This window comes from Hoplias malabaricus, chromosome 9 (assembly GCF_029633855.1).
Source record: "Hoplias malabaricus isolate fHopMal1 chromosome 9, fHopMal1.hap1, whole genome shotgun sequence".
NCBI classification, from domain to species: domain Eukaryota; kingdom Metazoa; phylum Chordata; class Actinopteri; order Characiformes; family Erythrinidae; genus Hoplias; species Hoplias malabaricus.
This window is the reverse complement of record NC_089808.1, coordinates 37,975,201-37,991,789: the sequence shown is the minus strand read 5'-3', so window position 1 is coordinate 37,991,789 and position 16,589 is coordinate 37,975,201. Positions and strand designations below refer to the sequence as shown.

The 16,589-nt window shown below is 41.0% G+C and overlaps 1 protein-coding gene across 2 annotated transcripts; it reads left to right on the top strand.

Annotated features, from left to right (window-relative positions):
- Positions 1 to 16,571, top strand: lrrcc1 (leucine rich repeat and coiled-coil centrosomal protein 1). Of its 2 annotated transcripts, none has more exons than XM_066681366.1 (20): positions 1 to 137; positions 1,062 to 1,119; positions 2,273 to 2,478; positions 3,673 to 3,738; positions 4,033 to 4,200; positions 4,627 to 4,796; positions 5,276 to 5,479; positions 6,253 to 6,449; positions 6,977 to 7,151; positions 7,245 to 7,393; positions 9,823 to 10,027; positions 10,226 to 10,365; positions 10,601 to 10,802; positions 12,185 to 12,370; positions 12,496 to 12,670; positions 13,121 to 13,284; positions 13,374 to 13,582; positions 13,901 to 14,038; positions 14,131 to 14,266; positions 15,597 to 16,571. In XM_066681366.1, the coding sequence occupies exons 2-20, from the start codon at positions 1,076 to 1,078 to the stop codon at positions 15,705 to 15,707; spliced, it is 3,045 nt and encodes a 1,014-aa protein (XP_066537463.1). In that variant the 5' UTR covers positions 1 to 137; positions 1,062 to 1,075; the 3' UTR covers positions 15,708 to 16,571. The 2 variants fall into 2 exon arrangements, with proteins under 2 accessions (XP_066537463.1, XP_066537464.1); XM_066681367.1 differs by lacking the exon at positions 1 to 137 and adding an exon at positions 931 to 979.
- Positions 16,572 to 16,589: the final 18 nt, after the last annotated feature.

The following is a 16,589-nucleotide window of genomic DNA, read 5'->3' as shown; positions in this document are numbered from 1 at the left end:
CGCGTAACTACAGGCCTCGGAGACGACCTCAAAAACATGCAGCTTCTAGCGCGGGATATTTACCTTTTTTAAGCGGTAAAATATTGATGCCGTCTCCGCCTCTGTGTGAACGGGATATGAAGATTATACCCAGAGGGGTAGGTCCAGCTCATCCGCGTAATTAATCCCGGTTTTCCGCTTTATTAATCACACGGAGGGATGATTGTTTGGTACATTATAAACACAGCTACGGAACGTTTGATTTATCTTAACTTCAGTCAGTAAGCCAGTTATCTTTAGATAGATAGTTCACCTGTAACAAACCTGAGGGTGTTTCAGATCTTTGTGAAGTGTTTATAAACTTTTTATGAAGTTAGTCGCCAGGTTTTACAATATTTGTCACGGACACGAACCAGTAAATAAATGTAACGTTATATATCAATAGCTAATGTTAGCTCAATGGCTAATAAAGTTCAGCTGCTGTAAACAGACCATTGTCTTTCATTCGCAGTTGTAGCTACATAGCTAACTTAATTGCGCTCAAATATACACCAGTTTAAAGTCTAACAATATCTTTAACTAGTTACCTGTCGGCTAGTTTTACCAAGAGTAAAATGATAAGTAAACCACATAAAGTAGAGGCTAACTAGCTAGCTTAGTTACAACAAAACACCCGCTGCTGTCCTCTCTCCAAATCTGTCATCTCTTTCATTAAGCTTTAAATTGTATGCTCCATTTTAAAAAGTATGAAGAAAGCTTACTGCTGGTGCTTCAAGTTATCACTAGCTGTGCTCTATCTCTGCAGTGACACTGATGTGGTGGTGTTTTAGTGTGTTTCCATACAGCTGTTTATCTCAGGGTCCCAGTCGTTTTTCAGTAAAAGGTTATTGTTGTTTTTAATAAGGTTCTGTTGGTATCAACATAGATGTCCATAACCACCCCATTTGGTCATATTCATATTCATGACCAGCTTATGATGTCCTGTCCTGTTGTTGAAGTGGTAAAGATATATAATATCAAGAAAACAGCTTTTTAATGATAATAAATAATAAACTGACATAGGCTCTCATCTTTTTAAACAGGTGATACACGGGCTATGGCTGTTGGAGAGCTCTGTTTAATCGATAAAGACATTTCAAGGTAAATATCGTGTGTTAACCCAAGTCCACTGATATAGTTGAGTAGTAATTTCTTAGTTAAAAATATGGTTGTGCTTCAGGGGTGTGATTTTACATTGCTTGCGTCCAATGCAGTTTGTTTATTTTCTTGCTGTATCACTCGATACAGCTCACCAGCGTTATATGTTTTTAGATGTGAAGTGTCTCATGGAACTGGCTTGAGAATCACTATAAAACAATTCTCACACAAAACTCACTTAAGGAATTACTACATGATTTAGTGTTCTTGCATATTAGGATTTGTAGGTGCTTCTGATCAGGGAAATTGTGTGCTGCAACCTGCAGGACCAGTGCTGCTAGGAGTGGGAATCCCAGGAGGCTCATTGATGTTATTTTATCAAAAGGGCTGAGCCTGATACTTGATTTTATTGAGATCTTGTAAATATTAAGTGATTGTCTGAGACTAAAATTGTCATAATATAATATGATAACCACTGTGGTGCAGCAGGTAGCGTCGCAGTCACACAGCTCCAGGGACCTGGAGGTTGTGGGTTCTAGTCCTACTCTGGGTGACTGTCTGTGTGGTGTGTTGTGTCTGTGTGGGTTTCCTCCGGGTGACTGTCTGTGAGGAGTGTGGTGTGTTCTCCCTGTGTCTGTGTGGGTTTCCTCTGGGTGCTCCGGTTTTCTCCCACGGTCCAAAAATACACGTTGGTAGGTGGATGGGCAACTCAAAAGTGTCCATATGTGTGAGTGTGTGTTGCCCTGTGAAGGACTGGGGCCCCCTCCAGGGTGTGTTTCTGCCTTGCGCCCAATGATTCCAGGTAGGCTCTGGACCCTGAACTGGATAAGGGTTACAGATAATGGATGGATGTATGACACCACTGGGCAAAAATCACAACCCATGTTTCATTTAGTTAATTTCCTTTTAAATATTTAGATATTAGAAATGGATATCAGGTAATCCACTTCTGTGAGGAAAGAGTAAGTTAAAAGAACACGTGTGGAAAAAACAGCAGGAGTTTCTAAATTATTTAAAAAATGTAAAATAATTTGGGTTGGTCCACTTCTAGTAGCTGAGCCCCTGTGGTACAACCATATTCTTAGAGATGTTTTATTTTCAGATGCTACTTCATGAACATGTTTGTGTTTCACTATTTTATCTCGCTCTTCTGTAGTTTATTAGAGGTTCCACTGAAGTCTGATATCACATCTTTAAATCTCCACTGTAACCGACTGTCAAAGATAGAAGGATTAACCACAGCATGGCACTTAAGACATCTGGATCTGTCGTCCAATCGCATCTCGTGCGTCGAGGGCCTTGGCTCCCTTTCTTCATTACGTACCTTAAACCTGTCCTGCAACAACATCACCAAAGTGGAAGGTAAAGCTTTGGAGTAGCAAAGCACAGAATGTGTTCTGTTATTCTTAATATTCCTGCATCTTTTTATGATGTGCAGCCATTTAACCCCGTGTCAGATTAGGCAAGGCAGGGCAAGTTTATTTTAGAGAATCTTCCATACACAAGAAAATGGTAATTTCTGCGCACCACCCGTGCTTCAGTGAGTTTGATATTGGTGAGGGACACGTGCTGAATCAAAGCCCACCTCATACCCAACATATTAGCTGTAGGCAGTAAAATACTGCATTTATAATGATGTGGAACAGCATTTGATTAACATTAACGTTAGAGACGTCCCAAAAAACATACTATGGGATTTTACATACTACACTACAGAAAGCACTGCTAAGTGTGGTAGCTATATATTTATTTTCATACTATTCAGAGCAGCAGTGTGCAGTTTGGGACACGGCCAGATCACAACGTTAATTTGCTGCATGTTTAGAGCGCTTTCTCACAACCTGAACACAGCTAATATTAAAGTGAACTAACTCTCAAATCCTCCTGTGTTTCCCTAACAGTACAAGCCCCTTTCATAACTGTAATTATCCGTCATTGTTATCTGTTGTGCTCTCGTTACTGACCTCAAGCCCAGAGCTGGTCAACACTAACTTTATAAACCAGACTCTGACGGTGAATAAGAGGCCAGTGATGATTGGAGCAGCTTTGTATTTGAACAGGTGCCTTAACGAAAGCTTAAAGAAGGCCCTTCTCAGACTCGCTGCCAAAGCACGTTAATCTCTGTGGCGCATTTTCAAAATAAACTTTTGCAAATATCAGAATATTTTGGTTCCAGGCAAGCTACATTTTTTCTGGTCTCCTATCTAATGTTCTTTTATTATGTTTAAGGGCTATTAATGAATCCATTGTGAGTGGGTGCTCTTTACTGAGTAAGCTTTATAGGCAAAACCGAAAGGCATTAATAAAGACAGGTTCATTATTAAAGAAATGCATTTTTCCAGATTCTAGGCGCCCCACCTGCAATTCCTACACGCCCCACTAGGGGAGCGCGCCCCACACTTTGGAAAACGCTGTCACGAGGGCAGTTCAAAGGTTTTACAGAGTCAACAGAAACAGTAAAAAGCAATTAAATTAAGAGCAAGAATAGAAATAAGTACTGATTATTGCACAGCTTTTCTGTATTATTTTAAAATAAACCCGATTTCCATTGTTTAGGTCTCAGTGGGCTGATGAACCTCACAAGGTTGAACTTGGCTTACAATAAAATCAGTGACCTCACAGGTACGTAAACACCGAACATTGTGTAGCGTTAAATTCTGAACTTTAAACTGATTTCATTAACTTAAAAGAAAACATGTTTAAAATATGATTAATTCAGTAAATATTTAATTTAACAAACAAGTTTCTACATAGAATTTCATAATAAATATCCAGTAGATTGAGTGAAGTGAAAATTCAGATACATAACATATCGTCACTGTGGGAACAACTGTGTTGTTTCTTTATCCTGTACAATCATTATTTAGATATATATTCAGTATATTGCTGCATCACCTCCCTGACGTATATCCACAGGTCTCTTATATTTGCACGGAGCTGAATACAAACTGAAACATATGCAGCTTCATGGAAATCGTTTGGACAGTATGAACCATTTACTGCAGTGCATGTTGGGATTGCACAATCTAAGGGCAGTTACTCTCAGAATGGATGGTGTGGATAATCCAGTCTGCAGTCTTCCAGGTTTGCAGCCTTGTTAATGTAAATTTTCAAATTGCTTTGTCAGATTGTTTTCACAGTAAGTCTCTCTGCTAGTTCATTAATTTAAGTAACCCCTTCAGCTGTGGAGCATTAGAATCACATAAATCCTGGGATTTCACAAGATGCAAAATGCCAGCACCACTGAGAAGCACTGCTTTTACTAGCTGCCTCTTCAGCAGACCTGAGACCTCTTTCAGAACACACACTCTATAATGAAATCGACACTGTAAAGTAGAGATAAAGAAAACCAAGGGCGTCTAGTTTTTAACTAGCTCTGTGTGGTGACTGGAGAGATTCATACTGACCATTAAACTAGCAGTAGTAAGTCCAGCCACCCTTTGTAGTACATAGTAAGTATTAGTGTTTTCTGCTTAGCATGGTCCACATATCTTTCTTTCTATTCTCTAGGCTACAGGGAAATGGTCCTGCAGTCCCTGCAGCAACTCTCCACTCTGGATGGCGAAGACAGACTGGGGAACTGTCCTCCTCCAGGAGACGAGAGTCCTATGGATGTGCCTGGCTTAGAGGATTTCTTGGAATTTCTGATTTCAACAGATGCTAGTGCCAACGGAGATCAAGTGCATATATTCTCTTTTCTAAAATAGTAAAACAGTACAAGAATAAGTGTTGTCAAGTGTTTGAATAGAAATGGAACTGTTTAAAACATGAAATATTAAATTATTGGAAAAATCTATTATTTTAGCACTTCTGGATCACAAAGAAATATGTCTAGTTAATTTTCATTCTTGGTTTTGAAGCTCTCATTTGAAGCTATTGTATTGAATAAAATCCAGGTAAATTCATGCTCCACTTAGCGTTAATTTCAAAGAGCATATATAAAAGGCTATATATCTAGCCATCTGAAGCAGAGGGACGCTTTAACATTAAGCCATTTCAGTAAATGAAATGTTCAGCTTTGCTTGTCTTTATATTCTATTTTAATATAATTTAGTAAAATGTTTGCAAATAAAAATATTTAACACATTTCTCTAGTATTTGTGCATTCCTTCACAGGAGTGATATTGTTAATGGCTCATTAGTTTTCTCTGTTGTGAAGATCCCAGCAGATGCTCCAGTCCTCACTCCCAGGATTGATGAAGTTCTTACTCAGTTTCGACACCGTGGCAGAGCTGTGGGGACGTCTGCTAAGGAGGACAGCTCTCAGCCAGGACCACCTAGAGGAGACTCCACTTCAGATAAACAGACAAATGATCTCCGCATCAAAAAACTGGAACAGCAGGTCTCCCAACTGTTCCACAAGGTACAGCAGAACGCTGAAGACCAGAGGTGTCCAGTTGTGGCTCTGAAGGGCATTAGTTCAGCACTTGCTGGATAGCTCAAATACCCTTTATCGACTTGATTCAAGTCATAAAAAATACGTTATCCACTTTTCAGGATGCAAATTGGAAGAAAAGTTAAATTTTAAATATAAAATGTAACTTTTACACAAGGGGTAAAATCTTCCACTTTTAAAGGTGTATATTAAACATTATCGTGTGGCATTTGAGGTTAGAGAAGCAAGCTTGAGGCCAGAGGGTTGCCGGTTCAATTCCGGGGACCGGCAAGGAAAAGTTTGTTTACGGCTGAGGTGCCCTTGGGCAATGCACCTAACCCTAAAACTGCTCCCTGGGCGCCTCCTGCTCCGGTTGTGTGTGTGTTCACTGCACCTAGAGTTTGTGAAGAATTGCTCACTACCACGGATGGGTCAAATGCAGAGAATTTCCCTGAGGGGACCAATAAAAAAAAAGATCAACTTTGAAGCTTAAAAACGTTTTTGAGATCGACTACAAGCCTTGTATTGTATTCATGTTTTCTTGCCTAAAATGTAGTTTTTTTTTAACATACACAAAAGAAATCTCATGATTTTATCAGAGAAGAGCAGACAGCAGCAGTAGCTACTTTTTTGTGCTGGCCTAAAATGGCTAAATCACTGTGAATTTCACTACAGAAAAAAATGAAATAATAAATAACAGCCTATGATTTAGAAAATTCAAATCAGTTTCCTTTTTCTTTCCCTGGCGCTTCTTGTTCCAGACTCCAGCAAGTGGGGGCCCTGATGCCAGCCAAGCGCGACAGTCTGTTGTACGGAAAGCAAAAAGGGACACTGACCAGACATCAGAGAGCGAATGTGACAGTGGGAAAGAGAACCAACAGCGTTCAAGAATTCCTTGCCCCAGAGGCAACACAAGGAACAAGCTGGTGAAACAGGCCAAAGGCAAGCGATCAGACAGGTGCGTTAACTCTCCCTTACAGTGTACTAGAACTGTCAAGTGTTTGCAACTGCAATCTCTCAGCATTTATTTTTCCAGACACTTGCTATGGGTCAAAGTCATTAGAGAACAGAGACACAGAGACAAAGGCTTTGATCTGGTCCTGTAATTAATCTAGTCCAGTAATTGTCTGTGCTCCTCCCTGTTGGAGATTGCTCTCAGACATGAGTGATTACTCTGTCACAAGTTCAACTCCAGTTCATTTGGCTTCACTGGAGCAAACATGATGCTACTCACACAGATATCTGCATGTTAATCATGATTTAGTGTTGGGGCAAGCTGTAAACATTGAGATTCATCCTTCTGTAAAAGCATTTAATGTTTGAAAATTCTCTAAAATATAGCTAAACGTTTAATATTTTTAGTGTAACAGCCTACAAGTGTAAATCTTTATTTTACTTTAACTGGCCTATGTTTGAGCTAAATGAATGCTGTTATTCTGTTTTGCTAATTAAGCTTGTTTTGAATGGTGATTGCTCCTTTTCTAGTGAATCAGATGCACAAAAACAGCAGAGCTCAAAGCTTACTGCTGGCACCAGGCGGAGGGCAGCTGTCCAAAGCCTGAGCAGCAAAAATGCAGCATCCTCAGTGAGGAGGGGTTTCAAAGCTGGCCGGACTACTCCAGACAAAAGCTCCCACCAAACAGAAGAGGAAACCTATAGGGTACACAAACAGTCTTTCTGAATTCTGAAAGAGTGCAGCTGAAGAATGTAAATGGGCTTGTGGAAGAGAAAAGTGTGTGGTGTGTGTTTTCAGGCAATAGTGGAGGAGCGGGATGAAGAGCGGGAGCGGCGCTGGAAGGCAGAGCAGGCCGTAAAGAAGCTCACAGAGCAGGTGAAGTGCCTGCAGACCAAGGCCAGTGAGGAGAAGGAGCTGCAAAGCATGGCCCTACACACAACTGATAGGTGAGGAAGCATCTGTCAATAGAGAATGTGTCTGGAGGTGTTCACTAAGCAGGTAAAGAGTCAGTAAATAAGTTAACAGGGTGGCATGATGCCACAACAGATCAAGTTGCTGTTACACAGCTCCAGGGTTCAGGGGTTGTGGGTTTGAGCCCCTCTCAGGGTGACTGTCTGTGAGCAGTGTGTTGTGTTCGCCTTGTGTCTGTGTGGGTCTCCCCCGGGTGCTCTGGGGTCCTTTCACAATCCAAACACACATGTTGGTAAGTAGAATGGCCATGCAAAAGTGTCCGTGTGTGAGTGTGTGGTGCCCTGTGAGGGACTGGCGCCCCGTACTGCCTGTGTTTCCACCTTGCTCCCAGTGATTCCAGGGAATCTAAAATTCCATTGCTTATCTAAAAACAGCAGTAGCAGCCATCAGCCATCTTGAAGTGTGACATTTATTTTTTATGCCGATTGGTAACAGTACTGTACTATATAGTGTGTCAGAAACCACAATAGCAAGTCTCTTTGAGCCTCAGGCAAGCGTGTGATGATTTTTGACTACTTTGGAAGTGAAATGAAAAGTGTACTACTGTAAGTGATAAGTCCTGTACAATCTGACTCTTCTATTATTGCACATTACAGAGGAGATGAGACATGCCTTTACTAAAGTATATACCATTAAAGTGGCACAAATCTGGTATGGAGGAAAAAGAAATGATGGCATCTTTAAAACCTTCTTATTCTGTGTTTTATAGATTTTACATTTTTTACAGATAATTGATGTCTATATTTGTAGAATGTTTCTGTACTTTGGAATTAGAAAAAAACTGGTGGTGATTCTACTAGCACAAGCTCAAGCTATGTTTCTAGACTTGAGTCTTTTCAGTTTAATTATAAATAAATTTATATATTTATATATATTTATAAATTTATATATATTTATAAATTAAAGTTTGAGAATTTCAGTCAAGGGCAGCACAGTGGCGCCGCAGGTAGTGTCTCTGTCACAGGTCCAGGGTCCTGTAGGTTGTGGCTTCGAGTCCTGCTCCGGGTGACTGTCTGTGAGGAGTGTGGTGTGTTCTCCCTGTGTCTGCATGGGTTTCCTCCGGGTGACTGTCTGTGAGGAGTGTGGTGTGATCTCCCTGTGTCTGTGTGGGTTTCCTCCGGGTGACTGTCTGTGAGGAGTGTGGTGTGTTCTCCCTGTGTCTGCGTGGGTTTCCTCCGGGTGACTGTCTGTGAGGAGTGTGGTGTGTTCTCCCTGTGTCCGTGTGGGTTTACTCCGGGTGACTGTCTGTGAGGAGTGTGGTGTGTTCTCCCTGTGTCTGTGTGGGTTTCCTCCGGGTGACTGTCTATGAGGAGTGTGGTGTGTTCTCCCTGTGTCCGCGTGGGTTTCCTCTGGGTGACTGTCTGAGGAGTGTGGTGTGTTCTCCCTGTGTCCGTGTGGGTTTCCTGGTCTCTGTATTCCTGTGTATTCCTGTCTTGCGCCCAATGATTCCAGGTAGGTTCTGGACCCACCGCGACCCTGAACTGGATAAGGGGTTATAGATAATGAATGAATAAATGCATATATTTCAACTGCTTGCTTCTCTTGATTTTGAAAAGGCAGAACTCTTGTTGAAAATGACACCCCAACAAATGATATATCATTGGCAAGGCTCGGATGTCCTCTACACGGAGCAGTGTGTTCAGTAAAGTAGCTTTATATAGTTTTTGAAATCCCCTTTTTGGACCCATGTACCCCACAGAGGACAAAAATGAATTGCCAGGTCTTACGAGGATATGGATCCTGGATGAGAAAAATGGTTTATGAGCAGGTCTCTAGAGTTCTCTCTCCCACTGTGAATCATAATTAATAAGCAGAGTAAAGGTGTGTTAACAGACAAGTATCTGGTGTAGCTCATCCATCAATTTTTAGCAGCACTTCTCACTAATGCCTCAAACCTTATAGAGGTCAGAGTAAACACCATTAACTCTGTCCAATGCCTGATTTATGATATGAATATAATACCTATGTTGCCTGAATACTTGAACTACGTATGTGGTTGTATTATGTGCTTAGTTTGGTAGATGATTAAAGAAGAATTTTCTGAATTGTCTGCAGAATTAAATGATTGAGAAATATGATGAGTCATTGCAAATCATTTGAAATAGTGCATAGTACAGAAATTTCTGTACAGTTACATTTGGTTTGGAAAAACAACGTGAGACAACAGCTTTTTAGTACAACATTTGTTAATCAGTGTAAATATATTGTGTATTAACTTTCTGTGTAATAGCTTTTAGAGGAATTAAACTCTTCAGATGTCTGGTATCTATCACGACCACTGTGAACAATTCTTGTTGTTTCTTGATATTTTTTATGTCTCGAGCTTTATTTACTGTGACTGAGATTTTTTTTTCATCACCCTGAGCTGTCACAACATGACCACATTCACCTGTCTTTTACCCAGACTGAAAGAACTGTTGCTGAAGGAGCGCTCAGAGAAAGCAGGTCTGCAGATTCGAGTGGAGGAGCTGGAAGAAAGGTGCAGAACTGCAGCCGAGCAGCTGGAGCATCTGCGCAGCCAAGAGGACCAGAACAAGAGGGCGCTGCGCAGTCTGGAGGAGTGTGTGTCGCAGGAAGAGACACTAAGGACCAGATACAAGGCTGAGGAGGTACATCTCTAGACACCTCTGCTGATGCTCATACAGAATTAATAAAAAAATTTGGAACAATACGGTATTTTAACTTTCAATATTAAAAAACAGTTTTGCTGCATGTTTGAATATTATGCTTGTTCACAGCATTAAGGTCATTTGTAGGAATCCATTGTTCCCAATTTCATTGTCTTGAGCTTTATTTCTCTGTCTTAGATGAAGAGGCGGCAGGAGCTGGAGAACAGGTGTGCTGTCCTGAAGCGAGAGGTAGAAATACTTAGAGTGTCGCTTCGGCAGAATAAAGACAAACTTCAACAACTGCAAGAGCTCCTGACCTCCAGGGAGGAGGCACACAGGTCAGACACTACAAGACATTACACACATTGCAACATTACTAGTCCAAAGAGGCACAAGGGTGGGGAAAATATTTAAAAAAAAATAAAAATAAAACTCTAGTGGATGTGTTTAGTCCTGAATCCAGTCCATAGGATGGGACAAGGATAAAGTCTAGATCTGGAATAAATATCCCTGTAAATGCAGCATAAAACTAAAGTAGCATCAAACAAACATTGCTTATCCCATGTGGTTCAGGAAGGAGCTGTCAGAGCGGCTGCTCCCTGGTGGACCTGAGTTTCGGGAGGCTGTGGGGAAGGAGGTGATGGCTGTTGAGCGGAGTTATGCTCAGAGACGGACTGAGATGGAGCAGAAGTTGGCTGATGCCCAGCAGCAGTATGCTGCACTGGAGGACGAGTTCCGCATGGCTCTTACCATTGAAGCTAAGCGCTTCTCTGAGGTAAGAACTGTGTCTGATTAAAGTAGCTACATCGGCAGTGATACTCATCTTCTTAATCAGGGCTGGACTTCCCAAAAGCAAATTATCCTAAAGATGATTCTGGAATAATTAAATACACGTTACAACTCAAATGCTTTTGGAAGTTTGGACCCAGAAATCAGATAAATCTGAAAGTGCTTGTCATAAACATTCTCAAATAAATTTTGCACAGTTCTAAAAATGATGTTTTCATACAGTTATTTCAGGAAGAAGCATTGGTCTAAAGATTCTACTACTTCTCGCTGTAGGGAAATCTCTTGAAAAACTGAAAGTGTTTTGGATGATGTCAGGGTACAGGAACTTTTAGCAAGTTATTAATGTGGTATTATTAATGTGGCTCCCTGTGTCTGCGTGGGTTTCCTCCGGGTGACTGTCTGTGAGGACTGTGGTGTGTTCTCCCTGTGTCTGCATGGGTTTCCTCCGGGTGACTCTGTGAGGAGTGTGGTGTGTTCTTCCTGTGTCTGCGTGGGTTTCCTCCGGGTGACTGTCTGTGAGGAGTGTGGTATGTTCTCCCTGTGTCCGCGTGGGTTTCCTCTGGGTGACTGTCTGTGAGGAGTTTGGTGTGTTCTCCCCGTGTCTGTGTGGGTTTCCTCCGGGTGACTGTGAGGAGTTTGGTGTGTTCTCCCTGTGTCTGCGTGGGTTTCCTCCGGGTGACTGTCTGTGAGGAGTTTGATGTGTTCTCCCTGTGTCTGCGTGGGTTTCCTCCGGGTGACTGTCTGTGAGGAGTTTGGTGTGTTCTCCCTGTGTCTGCATGGGTTTCTTCCAGGTGACTGTCTGTAAGGAGTTTGGTGTGTTCTCCCTGTGTCTGTGTGGGTTTCCTCCGGGTGACTGTCTGTGAGGAGTTCGGTGTATTCTCCCTGTGTCTGCGTGGGTTTTCTCCGGGTGACTGTCTGTGAGGAGTTTGGTGTGTTCTCCCTGTGTCTGTGTGGGTTTCCTCTGGGTGCTCCGGTTTCCTCCCACGGTCCAAAAACAAAAAAAAAGTGTGAGTGGATGTGTGAGTTGCCCTGTGAAGGCCTGGCACCCCCTCCAGGGTGTATTCCCGCCTTGCCCTGATTCCTGGTAGGCTCTGGACCCACCGCGACCCTGAACTGGATAAGCAGTTACAGATAATGAATGAATGAATGTTTCCTCTGATGTTTTATTTAAAATAAAATGGTTTTAGTTTAGTTACACTCTATGTCCACACGTTTGTTGTCATTTCTTCTAATTGCTGATACAGGTGTTCAACTTTGCTTCCATAACTTCCGCAGAAGTAAAAATTAATTGTGTGCATATGTGTGTGCTCGTGTGTGTGTGTGTGTGTGTGTGTGTGTGTGTGTGTGTGTTTATGTGTGTGTTGCCAGGTCAAGGAGGGATTTGACCTCATGTCTGCTCAGCTCTTAGAGGTGAAGGCGGCTCTGACTGAGTCTCAGCTGAAAGAGAAGCAGTCAGGGTCCCTGGTGCCAGAGCTCACAGCTATGGTGAAAGAACAGAAAGCTCGAATAGCTGAGCTCATCAAAAGCAAACGCGAGGCTGTAACAGAATTAAAGGTAAGAGCATGTATGCTTAAAGCTCAGAAATGAGCAGCACACTCAGAATGTCAACAGACTTTATGTTTGGTTTTTGCAATTTTATTATCCTTTTGTGAGTTCGGTTATGTGACTTTGTTTCATAGACACGAGTAAGGTCACTGGAGGTAGTAGCAGAGGAGGACAGGCGTCTGAGTGTACAGTTTGAGCTACTGAAGAAAGAAAAGAGCAAGCTTATCTCCCAACTCACTGCACAGGATTCTGTCATAGAAGGTCTTCGGGCAGAGAGGAAACTCTGGGGGCAGGAGCTGGCCCAGCAAGGTACCACCTCATCAAATCTAACTTCATTAATTTGGTAAAACAGTGGGATGTGTGGTTATATCCCAGACAAAAATATTATGTGCCAGTAAATGTGACAACATATTTATTGTCTGAATATTAAAATCACGACCTAGCATAGCATCTTGATTTTAAATATGTCCCGCATCCCTTTTAATCAATTCCTAGCCAGAATTTCCCCAGTCACATGATACTATCAAAATGGAAGGGCGATGACTAGCACACGCTTCCTCAGAGACTTGTGAAGCCAGCCACTGCTTCTTTTTGATCTGCTACTTTTTGAACACATAATTGCAGCTCAAGGAGAACACTAACTGCCCAGTTCTGTTATGCTAAGTAATTAATTAATGTGGATTATCATTTCAGCCTAGAAACTCAAAATAGCGCACCCCTTGCAATAGAGTAAAGGAGCTGATGGCATTGTTTTTGTAGGAGCTTCCCTTGCCCAGGACCGAGGTCGATTGGAGGCCAGAATTGAAGTTCTGAGCACTGAGCTTGAGACCCAGAAGAAACAAAATGAAAAGGACAACGATGCACTGAGAATCAAAGCTAAGATTGTGGATGATCAGACTGAGACTATCCGCAAGCTAAAAGAGGTGATTTCACTGCCACTGGTGATGAATTTCGATTATGAAGTGTGTTCCAGTGTAACAATAATGAAACATTGGTCTCATTGTCCTTTCAGGCGGTGCAGGAACGAGACGAGCAGCTTCGCAAAGTTCGTGAGGAGAATCTTCAGACTCAGAAGAGATTCCAGCAGCAGCTAGAGGAGCAGACAGTTTCAGCAGCTGAGCTCCAAGACACCGTGGATAAGCTCAGCCTCAGGAAAGAGGAACTTAAACAACAGCTTCTCGACAAGGAGGCTGAGATGGCTGAACTCAAAGAAGCTTACAGGTACCTTTCTGACCCAACTCCACAGTTAATAGTTGGTTAATTTAACATAATTTTATATATAAAATTACATGGAACACACATTAATTCAAGGTTTAATGAAACATGGATATTCTGTGTAACCAGAATTGTATTGTAAATACTTTATACATGTGTAAATATTGTCATTGCAACATTATCCGCATTTTGACAGTATGATTATTGAATGTGCGTATGTAAGAGAGTAGGATATGTCATTTGAATCATGCTAGACTGGAAAATTCCCACATGTACTGTTTACTGTTACTATAACCAGTTGTCTTCATTCTTAAACCACACCAGTGCCTCAAGCAGAAAATGGCAGGACAAGGCAGATCTACTGAGCAGGCTGGAGAGCCAGGTGAAACGTATGAAGGAGGGCTTTGATGCCAAAGAGAAAGCGCTAATGGACGAAAAGGAAAAAGCAACCCAAGCACATAAGTACGAGCAAAGAAATCTAAGTGTATTAGATCCAGTGTATTTATCGTCACCTGAATCTTTAAAACTGAAATCTTGGTGATATTCTGGTTTAGGGCAGCTATTGAGAAGCTTCACTGTGTGGACGATGCTTTCCGCAGACAACTGGAATCTCTGCAAGCTACTCATCAGGCAGAGCTGCTACGATTGGCTGCTGACAAACAGAAACAGATAGAACAAGCCAATCAGAGGGTAAACCAGCAGTATTACTTCTATTTCTCACCCAGAGCACCACCATGTGAGAGCCTGATTCCCACACAGCTTGGTCACTATCCTTCTTGACCAAGCTTTTCTTATGTCATTCAACATGCATGTCATTTACAACAGTGCAACATTAATTTATATTACAGAGAGTTAGTGAGGTTGTGTAGGGTACATTGCATATATGCAATATAATATGGAGAAATACACACCGTGAATATACTTTTAATTGCATTCATTCACTACATTTAAACCATTTTATGGGTTGAATGATTGAGTGAAATACACCTATTCTGAACTTTGCTGTTACGTTTTAGCCCTATACAAATGCAATGATTATTTAGGCAGTCAACTGTAATTTGTTTAATACATATTTCAGTCTTTGACACTTAGACAAATGATTAAAATTGGTCTTAATTTAAAAGTGCTGAGCACAGTGGTGGTGAAAAAAAGATTTCTGAAACATTTAATACCCCTAAAATGCTACAACAAAAACTTTAATGAAAATTTTGCATGATGCCTGAGATGTTATTTTATGTTGTTTTATAGAAAAGGTTTTGAAATTTAATGAAACAATATGTTTTTCAATCTTCAATATTATATATAAATACACGAAACACACGTATACTGGATGTTCTGGATAGTAAATCATATGATATATGGTGGTTGTGGGTTCGATTCCCGCTCCGGGTGACTGTCTGTGAGGAGTTGGTGTGTTCTCCCTGTGACTGTGTGGATTTCCTCCGGGTGACTGTCTGTGAGGTGTGTGGTGTGTTCTCCCTGTGTCTGTGGGTTTCCTCCGGGTGCTCCGGTTTCCTCCCACAGTCCAAAAACACACGTTGGTAGGTGGATTGGCAACTCAAAAAGTGTCCGTAGGTGTGAGTGAATGTGTGTGTGTTGCCCTGTGAAGGACTGGTGCCCCCTCCAGGGTGTATTCCCGCCTTGCGCCCAATGATTCCAGGTAGGCTCTGGAACCCTGAATTGGATAAGCGGTTACAGATAATGGATGGATGGATGGATGATTATATATATTTGTTGTAACATTAGGAACTCTCGTTCTTTTCACCATGTCTTCTTGCTGACAGAACCTCAAATATGATATCATGGAATGAACATAGGTTTGTTGGAATATGAGTTTAGCCTAACATGTTTAGCTTAAATGTTCCCATAAATTATCTCATGATTAAGATTTGCCTGAATGCCCAGATCTGATCAAAAACATCTAAACCTATCTGAACTGAGTATTTAAAGCCTTTACTAATAAAACCCTGATGTACCTAATGATCTAGAGTGATGTTTTGTTCTGCTTTTTATTTTGCAGGTTTACCAGGTGGAGGAAGAGATGAGGGAGCTGCTGGAGGAAACTGAGAGCAACAAGAGAGCAATGGAGGAGAAAATGAGACGCCTTACCAGTGTGCTCAAAGACTTCTGAACACATAAATCAACCTGATGTTTAAAACTGTTTCCATTATATAACCTCAACTAAATTATCAGGAAGTGCCTCAATTTCAGAAGATTTCTGCCATGAAATGCTGTTGTAGCCTTACTGTGCATAGGGTGTTTAGCAAGGCTTCCTTGCATATTATGATGTCTTTGTAATATTTATTATAAAACGTGGCACTATTTTCCATCTCTCAGTATAGTCATCTTTTGCTGACTGATGACAAATTTATCATTTTTTCTTAATTGACACATCTGGAAAAAATGTAATGATTGAATGGTATTTTCAGACATTTAGACTTGAAATATATTTATTTTGGGGTTTTCAAATTGGGGGTAAAAAGGGTTCACAGAGCAAACAGGCAGTGGCCACTTTTGTCTTATTTATTTCTTTTTACACATATGTCTGTGCAAAGAATTGTCTAGTTGCTACTTGTCACAAACATTATATACGTATTAGCCACAGATATAAAAATATACAATATGATTTAGTCCTAAATGATACATTTGTGGACAATTTAATGTTTTTTTTTATCCTACGTCGGTGGAATTAAATCTGTAAATTGAAATATGCATTTTACAGATGTGAACTGTAGCCACATTTTATATTATTTATTTATTTTATGTTTTATTCAGACATTTCTTTGAACTTTCAAGAGTTTACTTTAGATAAGTGGAACCCCCCAAAGCCAAAATGTACTGAAGAAGCTTTAAGTGCCCTAAAATGTAGTGTTTGAAAGGGATTATTTTTGGAAATCTCTGCTTGTGACTTGATTTTGTTTGTTGTACGTTTCATGCGTTGTGTGAATTTGGTGCTAGGACATTTTGGAGCATTATTTTTATATTAAAAATGATTTTAAGGACAAATGAAATA